The following is a 17,848-nucleotide window of genomic DNA, read 5'->3' as shown; positions in this document are numbered from 1 at the left end:
GGAATGTAAAGGCAGACCATCTGAGCTGTCTGAGGACAGTGGGTTCAAAATGGTCTTTGTTTCCTGTAGTGGTAACGAGTCTTTTGACTTTGTGGTGTTCCGCGACTAGCAACACCAGGCTTCTAGTGTCTTGCTCTCCAGTCCCCGACCCAGTGGTGGTGATGGAGGATGCTTTCCAAGACCTTTGGGACAGGCTGGACTTTTTTGCCTTCCCACCGTTTTGCTTGGTACGTCAGGTGCGGAACAAAATCTGTCTGTTCTGAGATGTCACAGTAACACTATTCACCCCAAAGTGGCCACAAGTGGAGTGGTATCCAGACCTGCTAGATCTCATGGATGTTCCAAGAGAACTAACATCTTGGCCAAACCTACTTCTTTCCAAGAACACAATCTCGTTTTGGTTGTGGGAAGTTATCCTTAAATCCTATAAATCCCCAGGAGAAGCACCACCAATGACCCCTTCTAGAGCTCATGATGTTTGTGGCCTTGCTGCAACCTTGGCATTCAGTAAGAACCACACAGTGACTAAAGTCCTTAGTGCAGGGTCTGGGAGAGACAGACCCCCTTCACAGGCCACTACCAGAAAGACTACCCGTAGATCTCTGGATCTATAGGTCCTATTGTTGGAGGTCAGCAACTAATATAGACCAGGCTCTTACAAGATTCTAAACCTATTTTTACGGCTTCAGTTATTCTCTGCATTGAAAGGGTATGAAAGTAAACAAGTTCACCGCAGCCAGTGGAACTAGAAGTACTCACACTAGAAACACCATGATGCAGGCAAGAATAAATTTCTTCTACTTTATATTGTGACGTCTAGAATTGATTTTATGATGCCAGTTCATACAGAAGAATAAACCCTTTTTGGGTCAATAACTTGGTTATGCTTTGACAATGCAAATATATACCTTTATGATCACCTAAAATTTTAGTGCTTGCATATCATGATAAAGAGCTAAATGGAGACCTGTTCCTAATTGAGACTTCCTCTCTCCTAAGTAAGACTCTTCATATAAATTTCTCTGAAGTTTCTATCCCCGTAGGAATAATCTACAAATTTTAATACAATTTGTATTTTTTGTACCTATACAAACCTGAGTCATTTATCCTAAGGTTCCACCTCATCCATCCCATAAGTCACTCTCAATCCTACCCAACCTAAAGGTTGCCTAGTAACCTATAATATACTTATGACCAGTTAGGCACTTTTTTGTTTTTTCTGGTCATAGGTAATCGACTTAGGAGTAAACCCCATAATGGCTCCGGTTTGTATAGGTAGGAAAAACCCAAACTGTATGAAAAACCTCTAGCATTATTATTCAAATTTTGCTGCTATTACAGTACTACCATACCAGCCCCTCTTGATCAATTTCATCCTTGCATTTTCTTCACCTTTATAAAACAATGTAAATTGTTTTATAGGAAGTTGGAGGATTCCTTTACTGTAAAATATTGGCCTTAAAGGAAGGCACTGAACTTCTCTAGTTGATTACTATACTCGGTTAACGATGCATCATCCTGGTGAGTTCCTGTATAGCATAAGTAAATTAAGAGGTTTGTCTTTATGAAATGAAAAATTCATGGAGATGTATCATTTTCTTTTTTATCTTTATAATTATATACAGTGCTAATTGAGTTATTTTTCAGGAACGAGATTTGAAAAAGAAACAGAAGAGAAAGAGAAATAAAGGGAATGAGGATGATTTCAAAGACTTTCAAGACAAAGTACAGTTTGGTGAAGTTGCTTATGAACCTCCTAGTTTAGATACATCAAAGCTTAAAAAAATTGTGAATAGTGACACTAAGGTAAGTTTAAGAAATATGACTGTTTTGCAAGAGTCAAGCTTATAAGTAATCTGAAATCAATTTCTTTCTTAAAACATATTGCATTGAAAGTAGAGGATGTTGCATATACATTTAATTGCTCGTCAACCAACTCAATTGAAATATGCAGCACAGTATTTTTTGCTGCTTTTGTTTTTTTTAAGTACCTTTTTTTCTCACCCAAGATCTATTTTATGTCATTCTTCTCTACACAGTATACTGTATGCTGTTTTAAATTGATGGAGAATGATTTTATAATTTAACTTTTTACTTCTTTTTTGAAGTTTGAATATTGTGGAATTATGTGTAGAATTGTATCATAAAGAAAGGATAGACCATTTTCTTTCCTTTCAAAAGATGCATGCCTTGTGCAACGTAATGAGACAATCTAGTGGTTAATGGTAACTAACAAGCTAATAATTGCCCATTCTTTAATTTTGAAGTCAAAAGTATTCCCTATTACTTAACATCACAAGTCAGAGGGGAGGTAGGTGGTTATATATAGTATATGAATATCAGGTGAGTATGGAAATAAAAAGTGCTAGCATTAAAATTCTGTTTATTTCTATGAACCTCCCCTGATGTTTATATTGCTGACACCCACACTAATGGAGATGGGATGTTAGTGAAGGAAAGAGATAGGTCAGTAAAGTCTGAAATGTATAATCTAATTAAAATTCTAAACTCAATAGGTCTAGAATTTAATGGGAATCATCACAAAAACAGTTTGCTGATGGGGCTCCAGATGGTTTATCTAACGATATTTGAAATATTGAAAAATAAATCATAACTATTTTGTTAAAAAAAATTAAAGGCCAAAGCAGCAGCCACTATGTGGCCAAGAGGCCAATAATCTTGATATGAAAGACAGGATTCCTTTAGTTAATGTCCATCTACAGTAATACCAAACTGGTACATTATTGAACTCTCTCTCAAATACTAGTCCATTGATATTCAAGGAATATCTTCTGCTTCATCCTAAAGGAGAAGGATTTTTATTTTATTTCAAAGTCTTGTGCTTCAAACTCAACTACCCCTCAATTGTTCATTAGTGTGGTGTGTTCACAATAGTCTCAGCTTTGGTGCATCCAAGGGAACATGTATACTGTAGTATACAGTATAGACAATTGGTTGATCCTGTCATCCTCCCACAGACAGCTCCTTTAACATTGAGATGAATTTCTCTTTCTTTTTGCCATAATCTGAGGATCGTGGTAAATCTAGAGAAGTCCAATCTTGTGTCTAAGCAGAGGAGGAATTACCTGGGAATGCTGATTAGATACCTCAGTAGCGAGAGTTTTTCCCCTAGATGATTGCTCAGCAGAATCGTGAGGGTAAGTGCAACCTTTCATACTTCAACAATAACTGCCAACTCGGCAGTCACAACTACTTCTTGGACAATTATCCTTGGAGAAGATTGTTCCATACTGGCATCTCCACCAGAGGTCACTTTAGTGGTGTCTGAAGAGAAGCTAGATAGCAGCCACTGACCCCCTTTTTCACACGTGATTCCTGTGAGCGAAGAGGTTCGGAATTATCTAAGCTTTATGTCTAAAGGATGAGCTTATCCAAGACTGTACCATCCAGTACCTAGCACTAGGTATGCAGTTAATTCTAGCAGTTTTGCCCTCTCCATGATAAAACTCAATACTTTACAAATATTCTAGAAGCTTAATTCCAGCTTTGACCAGATTGTGGAAGGATTTTCCCTATCTAGTAGTTGATTCAGTGGAGCTTAAAATGATTAAACTTGTAATATCATGTTTTTTGTTGAACAGGTTGATATAAGTCTCCATTCATAGTTTATATATGCCTTATCTACTCAACTTCATTACTGATCTTGGTGTTTTTTTTTTTTTTACTTTTTTTATTTTCAGTTCATTTGTTTCTTTATTTCCTGCCTGCACTGAGCTACTTTCCCTGTTGGAGCCCTTGGGCTTTTAGAATATTGATTTTCCATTAGGATTTGTAGTTTGGCTTGTAATAGTAAAAAACCAGGAAAGGTTCTAATAGTTCTTCAAACTAAAGACCAATAAGTATTAAAAGCTGCTTATGTAAAGCTGTGAAGAAATAGTAAATTTAAGATTGATATGATACCTGTACTTGGTAACAAACAGTGTTATCCTAACTTGATACAGCTCACAGAAAAATAATGCTACGCATGAAAACCATGTTGAAGAATGGTTCAGTGGAAACTACTGTCAAATCATGACATCCATAAAGTCTGTGGCACATGCTACATGACAATGGTATTGGAGGTTACTATACTTTATTCATAAAAAACTCTAAATACCGTACTGTAATGTTTAGGTGCAATTCAATAACATTTATTCAGAAACACAATAATCAGCAATTGGTATACCACAGGAAAATGAGTTAAGATTATTTATCCTTGCAATAAGTAATATAGTTAATCAACTACTAAATGCAATTAAGCACAGTACTGTACTCTTAAGTGCCTTTAACCTGAAACAACAGTAGCATTTTCCTAATATTGCCAAAAGAAAATAGACTCAGTTTCATATGTTGTCTTTGAAATATCCTTGAAAGCATATGTACTTAAAAGCCCTCTGAAAAAATATTTTAAGTATTACATCCAACTTACTATCATTTTATAAAAACCACATGTTGTGTGTTGCAGTGGCCTGGTGGTTTGCCTCGTGATTGCCAGACTAACTTTCAAGTCCCGCTCAAATTCGTTAGTTCCTCTGGTCGCTGCAACCTCACCATCCTTGTGAGCTAAGGATGGGAGGTTTGGGGGAGCCTATAGGTCTATCTGCCGAGTCTTCAGCAGCTATTGCTAGGCCCTCCTTGGTCCTAGCTTGGGTGGAGAGGGGCTTAGGTGCGGATCATATGCAATATGGTCAGTTTCTAGGGCTTTGTCCTGCTTGATAGGGCAATGCCACTTTCCCTAGCCTTTGCCATTCACGAGTAGCCTTTAAACATACCTGTATAAATAAACCCCCATGTGAAGTACAATAATGTATATACAAACTACAGTACTATATGTAAAAAATTTGAATGAAATGCATAGTTCTTTAACACACACACACACATTAAACTGATATTGATAATATTAACACATTAATAAGTGTCACTTTATATTGAAGTTGGCCTCTCTCCTGCTTACTGGACATGGAAGAATGTAGAGTTGGAAGAGAGGAATTGGTTTTTGAAGGCTGAGGAAGACATGGTTGATGGCAAAGATGACACTAAAAATATTCCTGCTCTTAAGTTTTTTTTTCCATGAAAGCTGATGATGATTGCAGCTCTTCAGCTTCTAAGATCTGGTTACAATTTGATAGTCTTTCTCTTTTCAACTAACTACTATGTGAGCTACTGTTTGCTGAAAAGTATTCATTCTTTTATCATCAAAATTTGGCCTATAAAGCAGGAATAAATCTTCATCACCATTCATAATTTTTGTAAATTGTTCAGCTGAAAGATCCTGGGACTCAAATATTACCAAAGACTGATAGCCTAAATGGTAAAAACCATGTTGAATTTTTTTTCAGCTTGAAATTTCTTAGTTCTGTATCAAGGAAACTTCTCAGTTTTCTGTTACTCCTCTCTCGACAATTCTTCGATTGTCATTGGTTGCTTGCGAGCCTCAATCAATTGTTCAAAATATTTTCCTTCCAACTCCATCTCAGGTTTGTTACGTATTGAGGATTCGATATGTCTTTCACTGTCAAGATCTTCAAAGTCTTTGAAATAATGCACAAATTGAGCGCACAGTTTTTTTTCCAAAGACCTTTCATCACTGATTGAGTCACGTCGGCCTGAGAAATGCCTGTGTTTGATATATATATTGTATCCCTTCCATATATCCTGGATAATTATCTCATCCTTTGCCAAAGTATTATAAAGTGTTGATGTAAAGTACACCATAAATAGCATCGTTTGAATATTGCTATGATATCTTAGTCCATGGGATGTATAAGAGAGGTAGTGCTGGGTGGCAAGAAAACAACTTTCACATTTGGGTCCCTGTCTTTCAAAAGTGGGATGCCCTGTGGCACTGTCAAGGCTCAACATAACCCTGAAAGGATGTTTCCTGTCCCTGCAATATTCCATTACTGCGGGTATAAATTGACCATGGTGACTCATGCTTTTAGATTAGCCTTCCAAATGATAGCATAGACTTCAGGATATTTCTGAAGTCCCACTGACTAAGGACAGGATACACTAACAAAGGCTTTACCTTGAAATTGCCAGTAGTGCTATCCCTAACATTAAAGTTAATCTATCTTAGGCTATCTCATAACCTGGCATAGAATTTTCTTCCTTAGAAATTAATGATTGATCAGGCATTCTCTTCCAAAATATCCTGTCTCGTCAACATTGAAGATAGGTTCCTTGGGTATTTGATGTTTTAATATTTTGTATACTAAAGTGCTTCTTGAACCGAATGAACCATTTGTAACTCATGACAAATAGTGTTCTTTTCACTTAGTTATTTTTTACACAAGCCCTCAAACGGTGGCTGGTGCCCTGGCCAACCTACTTCCTAGTGAGATGAAGCAATTCATGGGGAATCAGAAAAACCATGTTTGGTGATAATTTATTTTCAGCACCACACAAAAAGGTTATCTATTTAATTCAACATTTTTCTCCATCCCCTCCTTGTCCACAAACAGTTTCCTTTACTTAAGAAAAATTATCAAGCGGATTAAGGGAGGAGGAATATCTCCATAGGGCACATCTCTGAGTGGTGACATTTCATTACCAATCAGTGTCTTATTCCATGGTTTGGACTTCACCATGGAAGGAACGACCAGTTTCATGGTTTTGATTTGACCATGAAAGGAACAACCAATTTCATGATTTGGAATTTACCATGGAGGGAACTACCAATTTCTTGGGTTGAATTTTACCATTGAGACTTAATACAGTATAGTGAAACAATCCCTTTAGTTACATACATAATACAGTATTCTGGTTAAACTTTTATTGTTCCAACACAGAGTACTTACCTAGAACTACTTTCTTAGGAGTTACTGGTAACTCTTCCCAACCGACCAGATTTTTGTGTAGTTTACCCTATTCCCATTTTCTATGGGTGACCTCAGGCGGAGTGATACACGCCCTGAGGCGACCCGGGGTCAGAGAGCGTGCTAGTTCAGGTCGTGCTCCTCAGTAAGTTTCTGGTCGCGACGTGATTCACATCTCGTCGCGCTCTCTCTTACCCAGTGCAACCCTTTGTGTCCCCGACCTTTTGTGTTTACCACGTGGTTCCTGTGCCTGTATCCTTACCCCTTTCCCTTGTGTCCTTGTGTCTCTTGGTGTTAGTGTTTTCACTATGGAGCATCCACGCCGTTGCCCTGGGCCTGTGGCTGGTAAGTCTTGTGGGGCTTTCCTTTTGAAGCCCGAGGTTTACCCACACTCGTGTTGTTCGTCATGTAGGGGCAAAGTGTGCTCCCCTACCGCCACGTGCTTGTAGTGTGAGTCTTGGGGCGAGATTTAGTGGGTCCTTTATGGGACTAAGAAGAAGAAGTTGGCCAAGAAATCGCCCAAGAAAGCTACCGCGTCCTCTGCTTTGGTGTCCCCGGATGCCTCGTCGGAACGTGGTTCCCTTCCATCTTCCCCTACACAGAGTAGGGGTCGAGGTAAGTCCGTTGCGGGGAAGCGGCCCATTGTCCTTCCCCAAGAGTCTGATTTACCTGTGGGGGAAGCTTCTGATGTGTTACAGGCATGTGTGGGGCCTGAGGGAAGTGCGGGAGTGTGTGTGGGAGACGAGGTCCTGGTGCCCGCAGGGCCCGTCTCTACCGAAGACCCTATGTGGGGGAAGTCAGGTACTACCTCTTCTCCCCCATCTTGGGTGTGTGTTTCAGGTACTTCGGCCGCCGGGGGGATGCCGAGAAAGGCCATTCGTCAAATTCGGACCCCGCCATTTGGGATCTCCCTAGAACACCCTGCAGGTCACCCTGTGGTGGGATGTTGCACAAACAACCCCCCCACCTATGAATCACACTAAACAGACAATTGTCTCCTCAACACAAACTTTCCCCTTACGTTATCTAAAACCAGACTCTTAGACAAAAAGGACATAAACACAAACCATAACCTTAAACTATATTTATGAATACCAAAACAATCACTTAATACTAAAAAAATCACCAACCATATTCCATAACCAAAAAAAATCACACTTAGCACTACAATCTTAACTTACTATATATAGAAAACACATTCAAATAACCACATGAAAACAAAACTTAAAAGCTAAAAATTCCCTTCAACTCCAAACATAAACGTAATTAATATATGTATTTCTGAGTGGACTCCTTCGTCCACACAAGGGCCAACAGTCTTTAATTGCCCAAAAAATCCACAACCTTATAGCAACCGCGACACTGACAAATATCAACACAACTGCATTGATTGATTTTGGGTCGTGTGCGTTGTCATCATAATCATCATCGTCATACGTAATCTTGTTCAACAGGCCAGGTCATCAACGCGTGGTCAATCCGAATGAGCAGTCTAACACAATTAATTACAGGCCAGGTCATCAACAATTATCCAAATCCAAGCAGTCTTGCCAAGTTCCTTATTATAGCCAAGTCGTCATCAATTACTGTCACATTCAAAGAAAATCTCTCCAAAGGAGGAATCACGGCCTGCCAAAATAAAAAAAGAAAAACACTTATGAACACTCCTAACTAACTGAACTATTGCACTATAATCAAAGATAAATAATAAATTGTTCCTATCATTCACAATCACGACAAGCAAAGATAAACAAAACTGTACTTACTTTTGAAATATATAAACACTTTCTCGCTGGTCGAAAAATGATATAAAATATAATCCACCATTCACAAACGAACTGTCTCAAGCTGCAGTCAAATAAAAAAAGCATTCACTCCGAAACATTCACCACTGTCGTAACCTAACTAAAAAAATGTAAACAAACAACCTCAAATATACCGACAGTCTTTTCCACTACAAACAATCATTCGCTAACTACCACTTGCTCTTCGGCGCGCACCGCGTACACACAAACACACACACACACAAACACACACACACACACTCGCACGATTTAGCAAAACTAAAGCAAATGAAATTCTCTCTCTCTCTCTCTCTCTCTCTCTCTCTCTCTCTCTCTCTCTCTCTCTCTCTCTCTCTCTCTCTCTCTCTCAAGAAAAAATTAAAATAAACTCAAATAAATCCTCCACAACCCTTCAGACTAGAAGAGGAGTTTGACCATTGGATCGCCCGGAAGAACGTCCCTCGGTCCCCCCCAGCGCCCTTGGCGATGCTTCTGCCCGTCTTCATGCAGCCTGCGGAAACAGAGGTTCGTCATGGAGTAACCCCCGCGGAGTTGGACGCCTTAGGTGGTTCGGCTGATTCCCTCTCCTCCTCCTCGTCTTCCTCGTCCGTAGATTCATCATTAGAGGACGATTCCAGGTCTGCAAGGAGGAAGCGCGAGAGGTCCAGGAAGAAGAAGTCCCCGTTCAAGACAGAAGAAGAAGGAGTCCAGGCCATCTAAGAAGAAGGCGAAGAGGAGTAAGTCTAAGGATTGGGTGAGTATCACGATGCCCCAGAGCGAGCTGTTTAAGGTCACCACAGCCGCGGCCGCTTCCGGGTGGCTCCCTAGAGCCTCGTCCTCACCGTCTCTCCCCTCCTTCTCCTCCTACGGACAAGAACCTCACCGAGGGAGGCCTTTCCAAGCTCCCCGTGAGCCGCCTAAGTTGACGAAGGCCTCCGCTGTCCCTACTCTGCAGAGGGAGGCACTCCGTCAGGCGGAAGGCGTTACGCCAGCCGCGGGCTCCTTGGCTGACTTCATTAAGCTCCAAGGGCGCCCTTCGGCCAGGGATATTCCCACAGATACGAGGATGCCCGCAGGGCAAGGTAATCCCATGACTGATACCTTCGCCTCTGCGGGTCCGCCCGTGACACGGGCAGGCCCATCCAACGTTGCTCCCCCTACCGTCACCGATGATACTCGTGCGGAGGGACTGGTGACAGAGGCCCTGGTGGAAGGAGGGGAGTGCTCGTCCGATGACATCTCCTACCGCAAAGTGTTGGCCCTCATACAATGGCACCATAGGCTGGATGAACCAATGCCCACCACTGAACAGACCTGGCTCTCCGGACTTAGCAGGTTGGTGGAGAACCCTATACAGCAAAAGCCCTCCTTAGCTCTACCCTTAGTTCCTGACGTAAAGCTGGGTATGGAGCATATTGATTAGTTCCTGGACGGCCTGGCGGATGCCCCTAGGAGTCAAAGTGCCTCGAAGCTGCTTCCAGGACTGAGGGCACAGAAGAGGTTTTACGTGCCGGAAGGTCGTCGGGGAGGACCCCGCGCGACGGAGACAGCCATCACCTCGTTGAACCAGGGTGCCGTTGAAGACAGAGCGTCCACGGCCCCTGTGTGTTTTTCCCCTTCGGAGACCTCCATGATGGAGGACATGGCCCAGGACCTAGTCTACATATCCTCCTGGTTGGACTGGTGGGCCTGCACGTAAGTTGGCTTTCAGTCCTCATGATTTGTCCCTACCAGAAAACCAAACCTTACTGAGAGAGCTAATTAGCTCAGGGGGCAAGGCCCTAAAATTCTTATCCTATTAATCTCTCTCCCAGGCTACCAATTGGGTCCTGAGGAAGAGAGACACTATTCTTAGCAAATTAGTGAGGAAACTCCCAGACCGGGAAGCAAGGAAATTGAGAAACTCCTCGATCTGGGACGAGGTAATCTTTCCCCTTAAGTTAGTGGACGAGACGATGGAACGGGTGAGGAAGATGAAGGACATGGGAGACCATAGACCTCCCCCAATGAGGCGCCTACCGCACAGGAGGCCCTCCGTGGATGCCCCTCACACTTCCCGTTCATCTCCAGCCCAGCCTAGAGGAGAGCCCCCTGCGGCTCCCTGGCTGCAATCAACTCAGCCCCCCCGTAGAGATGCCACAGCACCCCAGTCTAACTTTAGACCGTCCTTCGGGAACTCAAGAAGAGGTCGGTCCGGACGCCCCTCCAGGAGATAGGAGGCGAGGCCCCCTACTCCTACAGGAGCCTCAAGTAGGGGAATGCCTCAGACACTCTTGGCAAGCATGGCGGGATTACGGTGCGGATCCCTGGACGGTGACAATCCTGAGGGAAGGTTACAGACTACCCTTCTTAGCGGAACATCCCCCGCTTATTACAACCCTTCAGGCGGAGTGGTTGATTCCAAAGGACCCCTTGAAACGGGCAGCTCTGCAGGAACAAGTGTCGTCCATGATCTCCAAGGGAGCGTTGGAACTAGTCGCAGAGCCCGGCCCGGGGTTCTACAGCAGGCTCTTCCTAGTGGAGAAGGCGACAGGGGGATGGAGGCCAGTGATAGACCTGTCGGCCCTCAACAAGTTTGTGGCGAAAACCAAGTTCAAGATGGACACTGCCAAGACAGTGTTGGCCGCCTCAAGGGAAGGGGGACTTCATGATATCCCTGGACCTCAAGGACGCCTACTTCCAAATCCCCGTCCATCCCTCCAGCAGGTAGTATCTCAGGATAAAGTGGGATTCCCGAGTGCTACAATTCAAGACCCTTTGCTTCGGACTGTCGACGGCTCCTCAAGTGTTTACAAGAGTCTTCACGACGGTCTCCGTATGGGCTCACGAGCAGGGCATCCGTCTGATCCGGTACCTGGACGATTGGTTGCTTCTTTCAGCCTCAAAGGAAGAATTGAAGGAACAAGGCCAGAAGTTACTTCGTCTCTGCGAGGAGTTGGGTATCACGGTCAACGTAGAGAAGTCCCAGCTGATCCCCTCCACCAGGATGACCTACTTGGGGATGGTCCTGGACACCCGACTAGTGAGAGCCTTCCCCTCGTTGGAGAGATTGGAGAACCTAGAGTGAGTTCTGCAACCCTTTCTGTTGGACCAACCCAGGAGGGCCAAGGATTGGCAGAGGTTGCTGGGCCACTTAGTGTCCTTGGAAAAGTTAGTGCCACAAGGGAGACTCAAACTTCGAGCGGTGCAGTGGAACCTGAAGGAACATTGGACCCAGGGGAGAAATCCCCACAAACTGGTTCCGGTCTCCCCAGAAACGAAGGTAGTCTTGCAGTGGTGGCACGACAGGAGGAACACCGAGATGGGGATGCCCTTCGCCCCCGACCCTCCGGAAGTCCTATTGTTTACGGATGCGTCGAAGGAAGGTTGGGGCGGTCACCTACTCGACCAATCGACAAAGGGAAAATGGTCGAGCGAAAAAGCAAAACACCACATAAACGTGCTAGAGATTATGGCTGTGCTGAGGGCGAGTCGAGAATTCGTTCATCTCCTATGGGGGAACACAGTAGCGTTGATGTGCGACAACGCCACAGTAGTAGCCTACGTAAAGAAGAAAGGGGGTCTAAAGTCGAAAGAACTATGCTCGTTATCGACAAAACTTCTGGAATGGGCGGCAGAAGAAGGGATCGAGTTCACAGCAAGGTTCATCCCGGGAAAGAGGAACGTCCTGGCAGAGTAGGCCAAGTAATAGGGTCAGAGTGGACTCTACACCCAAGGATAGCTCAGTCAGTCATACTGAAGTGGGGTTCCCCAGTAGTAGACCTTTTCGCCACACGTCTGAACGCCCAACTCCCCGTGTTCTGTTCTCCAGTCCCACATCCGTCAGCGGCGTTCGAGGACGCCTTCCAGCACCCTTGGGACGGCCTCGATGTGTACGCCTTCCCCCCCTTCAGAATGATACGTCAAGTCCTCAACAGAGTAAAGACAACAGCCAACCTTCAGATGACTTTGGTCGCACCTTGGTGGCCGGAGAGGGAGTGGTTCGCAGATCAAAAGAACTGGCCCTTCTTCCTCCTTGGCCGCTCCCGGACAGGCCAGACCTTCTTCGTCAACCCCACTTCCAAAGATTTCACGAAAACCCTCGGTCCCTCCGCCTTCACGCGTGGAGGTTATCGAGCGGCTTCTGAAAAAAGATGGATTCTCATCGAGAACCGTGACGAGGATGTCGGGTTACTTAAGGCGGTCCTCTATCGCTGTCTACCAAGCGAAATGGGCAGTCTTCTCGAAATGGTGTGCTTCCCGGAATATCAAACCCTGGAGGGCCTCGCTCCACGACGTGGCGGACTTCCTGGTGTATCTCAGGGACGATTTGGGCTCCTCCATTCCAGCAATAAAAGGAGTGAGGGCAGTGTTAGGTCAAGTCTTCCTCCTGAAGGGCATTGACTTGGGAACCTCCCGGCACATCTCGATGCTCATCAGGAGCTTTGAGCAGTCATGCCCCCCACAGGAGGTGAGGGTACTGCAGTGGGACCTAGCCATAGTACTCAAAGTCCTGTCAGAACCTCCCTTTGAGCCCCTCAAAGACATCCTGGATAAGGAGCTCACCCTCAAAACGGTCTTCCTCTTAGCCCTGGCTTCGGCGTAGAGGGTTAGTGAGTTGCACGGGTTATCGTACGAGGTTTCACACTCAAAAGGATGGCGGGAGGCCTCCTTTCGGTTCGTCCCTAACTCTGTTGGGATCCTCGGTTCGAGGGCTTTTCGGTCCCAGCGATTCCTCGGTCGGACAACCCTAAAGACTTACTCTTATGCCCTGTCAGAGCAGTAAGAAAATACCTTGAAAGGACTTCCAGACTCCAACCGGAGATCAATAGTTTATTCGTCTCCACCGGTCAGGTGAAGAAACCAGTCTCCGGTCAGGTGAAGAAACCAGTCTCCGGTCAGGTGAAGAAACCAGTCTCTAAGAACTCAATCTCCTTTTGGTTGCGACAGGTGATCAAGAGAGCTTACGATGTTTCGGGAATCCCTCTTCTAGGTAGGCCAAGGCCTCATGATATTAGGGGTCTAGGCACCTCCCTGGCGTTTGAGAAGAACATGGCCGTGGGCCAAATTCTGAAAACAGGTACCTGGTCCAGACAGTCCACTTTCACGGAACATTACCTGAAGGACTGCTCTAGGAAATCCTTAGACAGGTTCAACCTTGGCCCAGTCATATCGACCCTGCAAAAGATTTGAAGGTCATGGCCCCAGGGAAACCGGGGGTGGTAAGCCCTGAGACACACGTTCATCCCTTACCTTTCCCCCTTATCATCCTTTCCCTTACCCTTAATCCCCAGCGTGGGCGTGAATCAAGAGGCCCTGGCGGCCAGGATATACGTCTTCAACAAGAAATACGTCTCAGAAGTAATGGTTCAGAGGTAAGCCACTTAGACACTAAGTTAGTTTTTTGGGTAGTTTCCCCTATTTTCATTCAGTTTCTAGTGGAGGTCATCGGAACCTAGTTCCCCTTCGAGGTTCCCTTTTTTTCGCCCGATCGTTCTCCTAATCGTCAGACCCTAGTCCCTGCAGGACACTCCCTCCTCCTAAAGTTTAAGTCTCCTAAGAAAGTAGTTCTAGGTAAGTACTCTGTGTTGGAACAAATCACAAATTTTTAAGTAATTTGTATTTTTCCTAACATACTTACCTAGAACTACTTAAGGGTTATGGCCCGCCAATCCTTCCCGAGGGTCCTGCAGGGTTGAGGAGAACCCTTTTTGGCTACGAAACTTACTGAGGAGCACGACCTGAACTAGCACGCTCTCTGACCCCGGGTCGCCTCAGGGCGCGTATCACTCCGCCTGAGGTCACCCATAGAAAATGGGAATAGGGTAAATTACACAAAATTCTGGTCGGTTGGGAAGAGTTACCAGTAACTCCTAAAAAAGTAGTTCTAGGTAAGTATGTTAGGAAAAATACAAATTACTGTACAGTACTTAAAAATTTGTGATTTTTTTAAAAACCCATAAAATTTTCACAATGAGTATGGGTTGTTTTAGATTAGTACAGTTGGACACATGAATTCGGGGTACACTTTGCTCTGAGGAAGTGCACCCAACCCTACCCATACTACGTGCTGGTTCCTAAGTTTAGTTCTGCCTGTCACTTCTGCTATCTCTCCTTACTCTATCTGTTTAGTTACTCTCTCTGCAAAGTAAGGGTGTAATAGGGTGCACTTCTTCAAAGCGATGTGTTCCAACAATTCCTGTGTCCAACTGTAAATATATTTAGAGGGCAAAACCTCCCTTTATCTGACATAGATGAAAAACAGAAATCGGTACAATTTGGACCAAGATGTGGTCTTTATGTAGAGATACAGTATATTTGAGTTGATGTAAAAAAAGTTAACTTCTTGGTATTATTTTATTGCCAGGCAAAATCATTCCCGAAAGCAAATATAGAAGTAGTATTGCATGGAAAAATCAGTCTTTGATCGCAAAAATTAATTTAGAAGCAACAAATGATTAGTATGAGACATTTAACAGTTGTCTAATTTTAATGTAGAAAAAAAATTGGGGTATTTTTTTTGGTAACCTTTGGGTAATTATCAACTGTATGACAAAAATGGGATTAAATTAAGTGGTGCATGATAAAATATTGTGAATACATCGTTATGATATTCTTGCAGAATAAATCCTTCATATTTATGGAGAAACTCAAGGAATCACAAGCAGGAAAGATGCCAGAATTAACCATATCAAGAAAAATGATGTTGGAAGAGGAGAGATTAAAGGCAGTTCAAGCTTATCGTGAAATGAAAGCGTCTAAGTATAAATCAGAAAACAACAAATTTGCCTTGACATAGATTCTGTTTATTGTATGTAAGTTTATTTTTTTTTGCGAATAATCACATTAAAAAGATATTCATATGCTGTGTATTTTAATATCCTGGACTTTATTTATTTAGATTTATTTATCATTGAAGCCGGTGTTATTTATATTGTATATACTGTATTGTACTGTAGTAACAAATTTTTACCTGTAGAATTATACTGTTTCAGTGATGCTACTTTCCAACTATTTTGGCTTTTCATCTGCTTGCTCTAGAATGCTCTTTGTTCTGCTGCTACTACTTGCCTTCTACAGTACTGCTTTTTTTCTGGTGCTGCTGTTGTACAGTACTGTTTATGTTGCTCTTCTATTGCTGCTATTAATAGTATTGCTGCTCCTCTTCTCTCATTGGTGGTAATACTACTACATTTCTTCTGCATTTGTCATCGAATAGTAATGCTGCCACTTTTCTTTTGATGCAGTTAATGCTGGTGCTTCTTTCTCCTGATGTCAATGGAGCTGCCTTTCTTCTGTCACTGTTTTTGTTTATGCTGCTGTACTTCACTTGCTAGTGGTAATTTTTCTCTTGTTTGCCACTTCTGGTCATCTTCTGAGGCTGCTGCTGTTACATTTGCGGCTGTTACCACTCGAAGCTCTTCTGTTGCTATTAGTCTGCTCCTGCTACTGTTTCACTTCAGTGTTAATGTTAATTTTTCAGTTACTGCTTTTCTTGTATTACCTTCTATTTATATTAATGTAGCTTCTGCTCTGTGTTGCTAGATTATTGCAGTTCATCCATTATTGACCATCTGCTGCTGCTGCTTGTAATACTGCTACTGCTGTTCTTATGTTGGTAATAAAGCAACTGCTGTCCTTATGTTGTTAATAAAGCAACTGCTGTCCTTACATTGGTAATAAAGCAACTGCTGTCCTTACATTGGTAATAAAGCAACTGCTGTCCTTATGTTAGTAATAAAGCAACTGTTTTTCTTTTACCACTTTAAATGCTATTCTTTATCCATTGCTGCTGCCCTTTTGTGGCTGCTAATATTGCCACTAATGCTGTTGTGCCACTTCCATTACTGTTGATGCTGCAGATCCTTTCGTCAGTTCTTGCTACTGTTTTTTCCTTTTTCTGTCTATTCTTTTACTTTTAATTATACTACGGCTGTTTCCTATTATTCTGTTGCTGCTATTGTTTCTGCTCTTCATCTAATGCTCTTATTGATGCTACTGCTCATCATCTTCTGTTGCTATTAATAATGTTGCTTTACTTCTTCTCTTGACGATTATACTTCTGCCGCTGCAGTACTATTTATTTGCTCAACTTCTTATTATTGTTATGCTATTGCTGCTGTTCTTGTTCGTCATTTGCTGTTGTTACTACTCTTCTGTTTCTGTTAATACTGCTGTTAGTTGCTAATATTGTTCCTCATTTCTGTTGCTGTTGATGCTTTCATCTGTTGGCTTTAATTTCCTACTTTTGCTATTTCATGATTCTGCTCTTTACTTAAACTCTCAATATTGTTGCCTTTATTTTTACTCCTTTTTACACAGATAAAAACCCTCATCCTCTAATAGGAGTATGATTTCAGCAAAGCTGGAAACTAGCCTGTTAAAAATCATAATAAGGTGGCAGTAGCTACTGAGAGGAAGCAAGGAACCTCCTCCAACCCACCATTATACTAGTAAGCCACTTAGAATTCAACCACTGCGCTGTACGGCCATACTTTCGGTCTCCCTAACTTAGCTGTTGTAATCTTTTCTTTTTACCATGTGTTTGCTGTTTGTAGAATGGAGAAGCAATGTGCTGACATGTGGTCCCACCCTGGAGTTGCTTGGTGAGAGTGCGGTACCTTCATGAGCAGGAGTAACGTTGAAATCTGTCTTTGGGACTAATAATATCAATGACGCCAAGTTTTATTTTCTGAAAGGTTTTTATGCTTGGCTAGAAATTTTGATAAAACTAAAGAATATGGTGTGTCATAAGAGAGACATTCTTAGCATTGAAATATGCAACCCTTGTGATGTTAGAGGTAAAAAATTACTGCCTGTCTGAGTTACATATGAAGTATGTTGACAGATTTCAAACAGACAATCTTGAGTCTAGATTTGGACAATATAGACAACTTGCAAGTGGTCCATGCAATATTTCTGTATGGCAAGTGTTTGAATGTGAAAGGAGCTGAGGGTGATGTCTGTTCCTAAAAAAAAATTACCATTACAAGACAGCAGTACATGTAGTTATTAATTATAAATCATTTCTATTGTAAAATTTACTGTGTGTGACATACTGTACCTTTGCAAGTAACACCAAATAATGCTGAGAAATGCAAGGGTATATTTTCAATAATTACATATTTAGCAGGTTACTGTTGTTATTGTTTACAAAAAAAAGCTGTAATTCTTTCAAAGAAATGACCACTGGAGTGCATGATGAGGAGACCTTTCCAGAAAATCACAAATATCTTTTGGTAATGAGTAGAGGCTCAAAGTGGGGTC

General features: G+C 42.8%; 1 protein-coding gene across 1 annotated transcript in view; it reads left to right on the top strand.

The window, feature by feature from the left end:
• LOC137647107 (coiled-coil domain-containing protein 137) overlaps positions 1-15,444 on the top strand; it is an 83,275-nt gene extending 67,831 nt beyond the window's left edge. The window contains exons 5-6 of the mRNA XM_068380342.1: positions 1,648-1,806; positions 15,204-15,444. Of these exons, the coding sequence (XP_068236443.1) occupies positions 1,648-1,806; positions 15,204-15,380 (336 nt within the window). The 3' untranslated portion in view covers positions 15,381-15,444. The remainder of the gene's footprint in view (positions 1-1,647; positions 1,807-15,203) is intronic.
• Positions 15,445-17,848: the final 2,404 nt, after the last annotated feature.

This window comes from Palaemon carinicauda, chromosome 1, assembly GCF_036898095.1.
Source record: "Palaemon carinicauda isolate YSFRI2023 chromosome 1, ASM3689809v2, whole genome shotgun sequence".
NCBI lineage: Eukaryota > Metazoa > Arthropoda > Malacostraca > Decapoda > Palaemonidae > Palaemon > Palaemon carinicauda.
The sequence above is the reverse complement of the archived record's forward strand: the minus strand, read 5'-3'. Positions and strand labels throughout refer to the sequence as shown.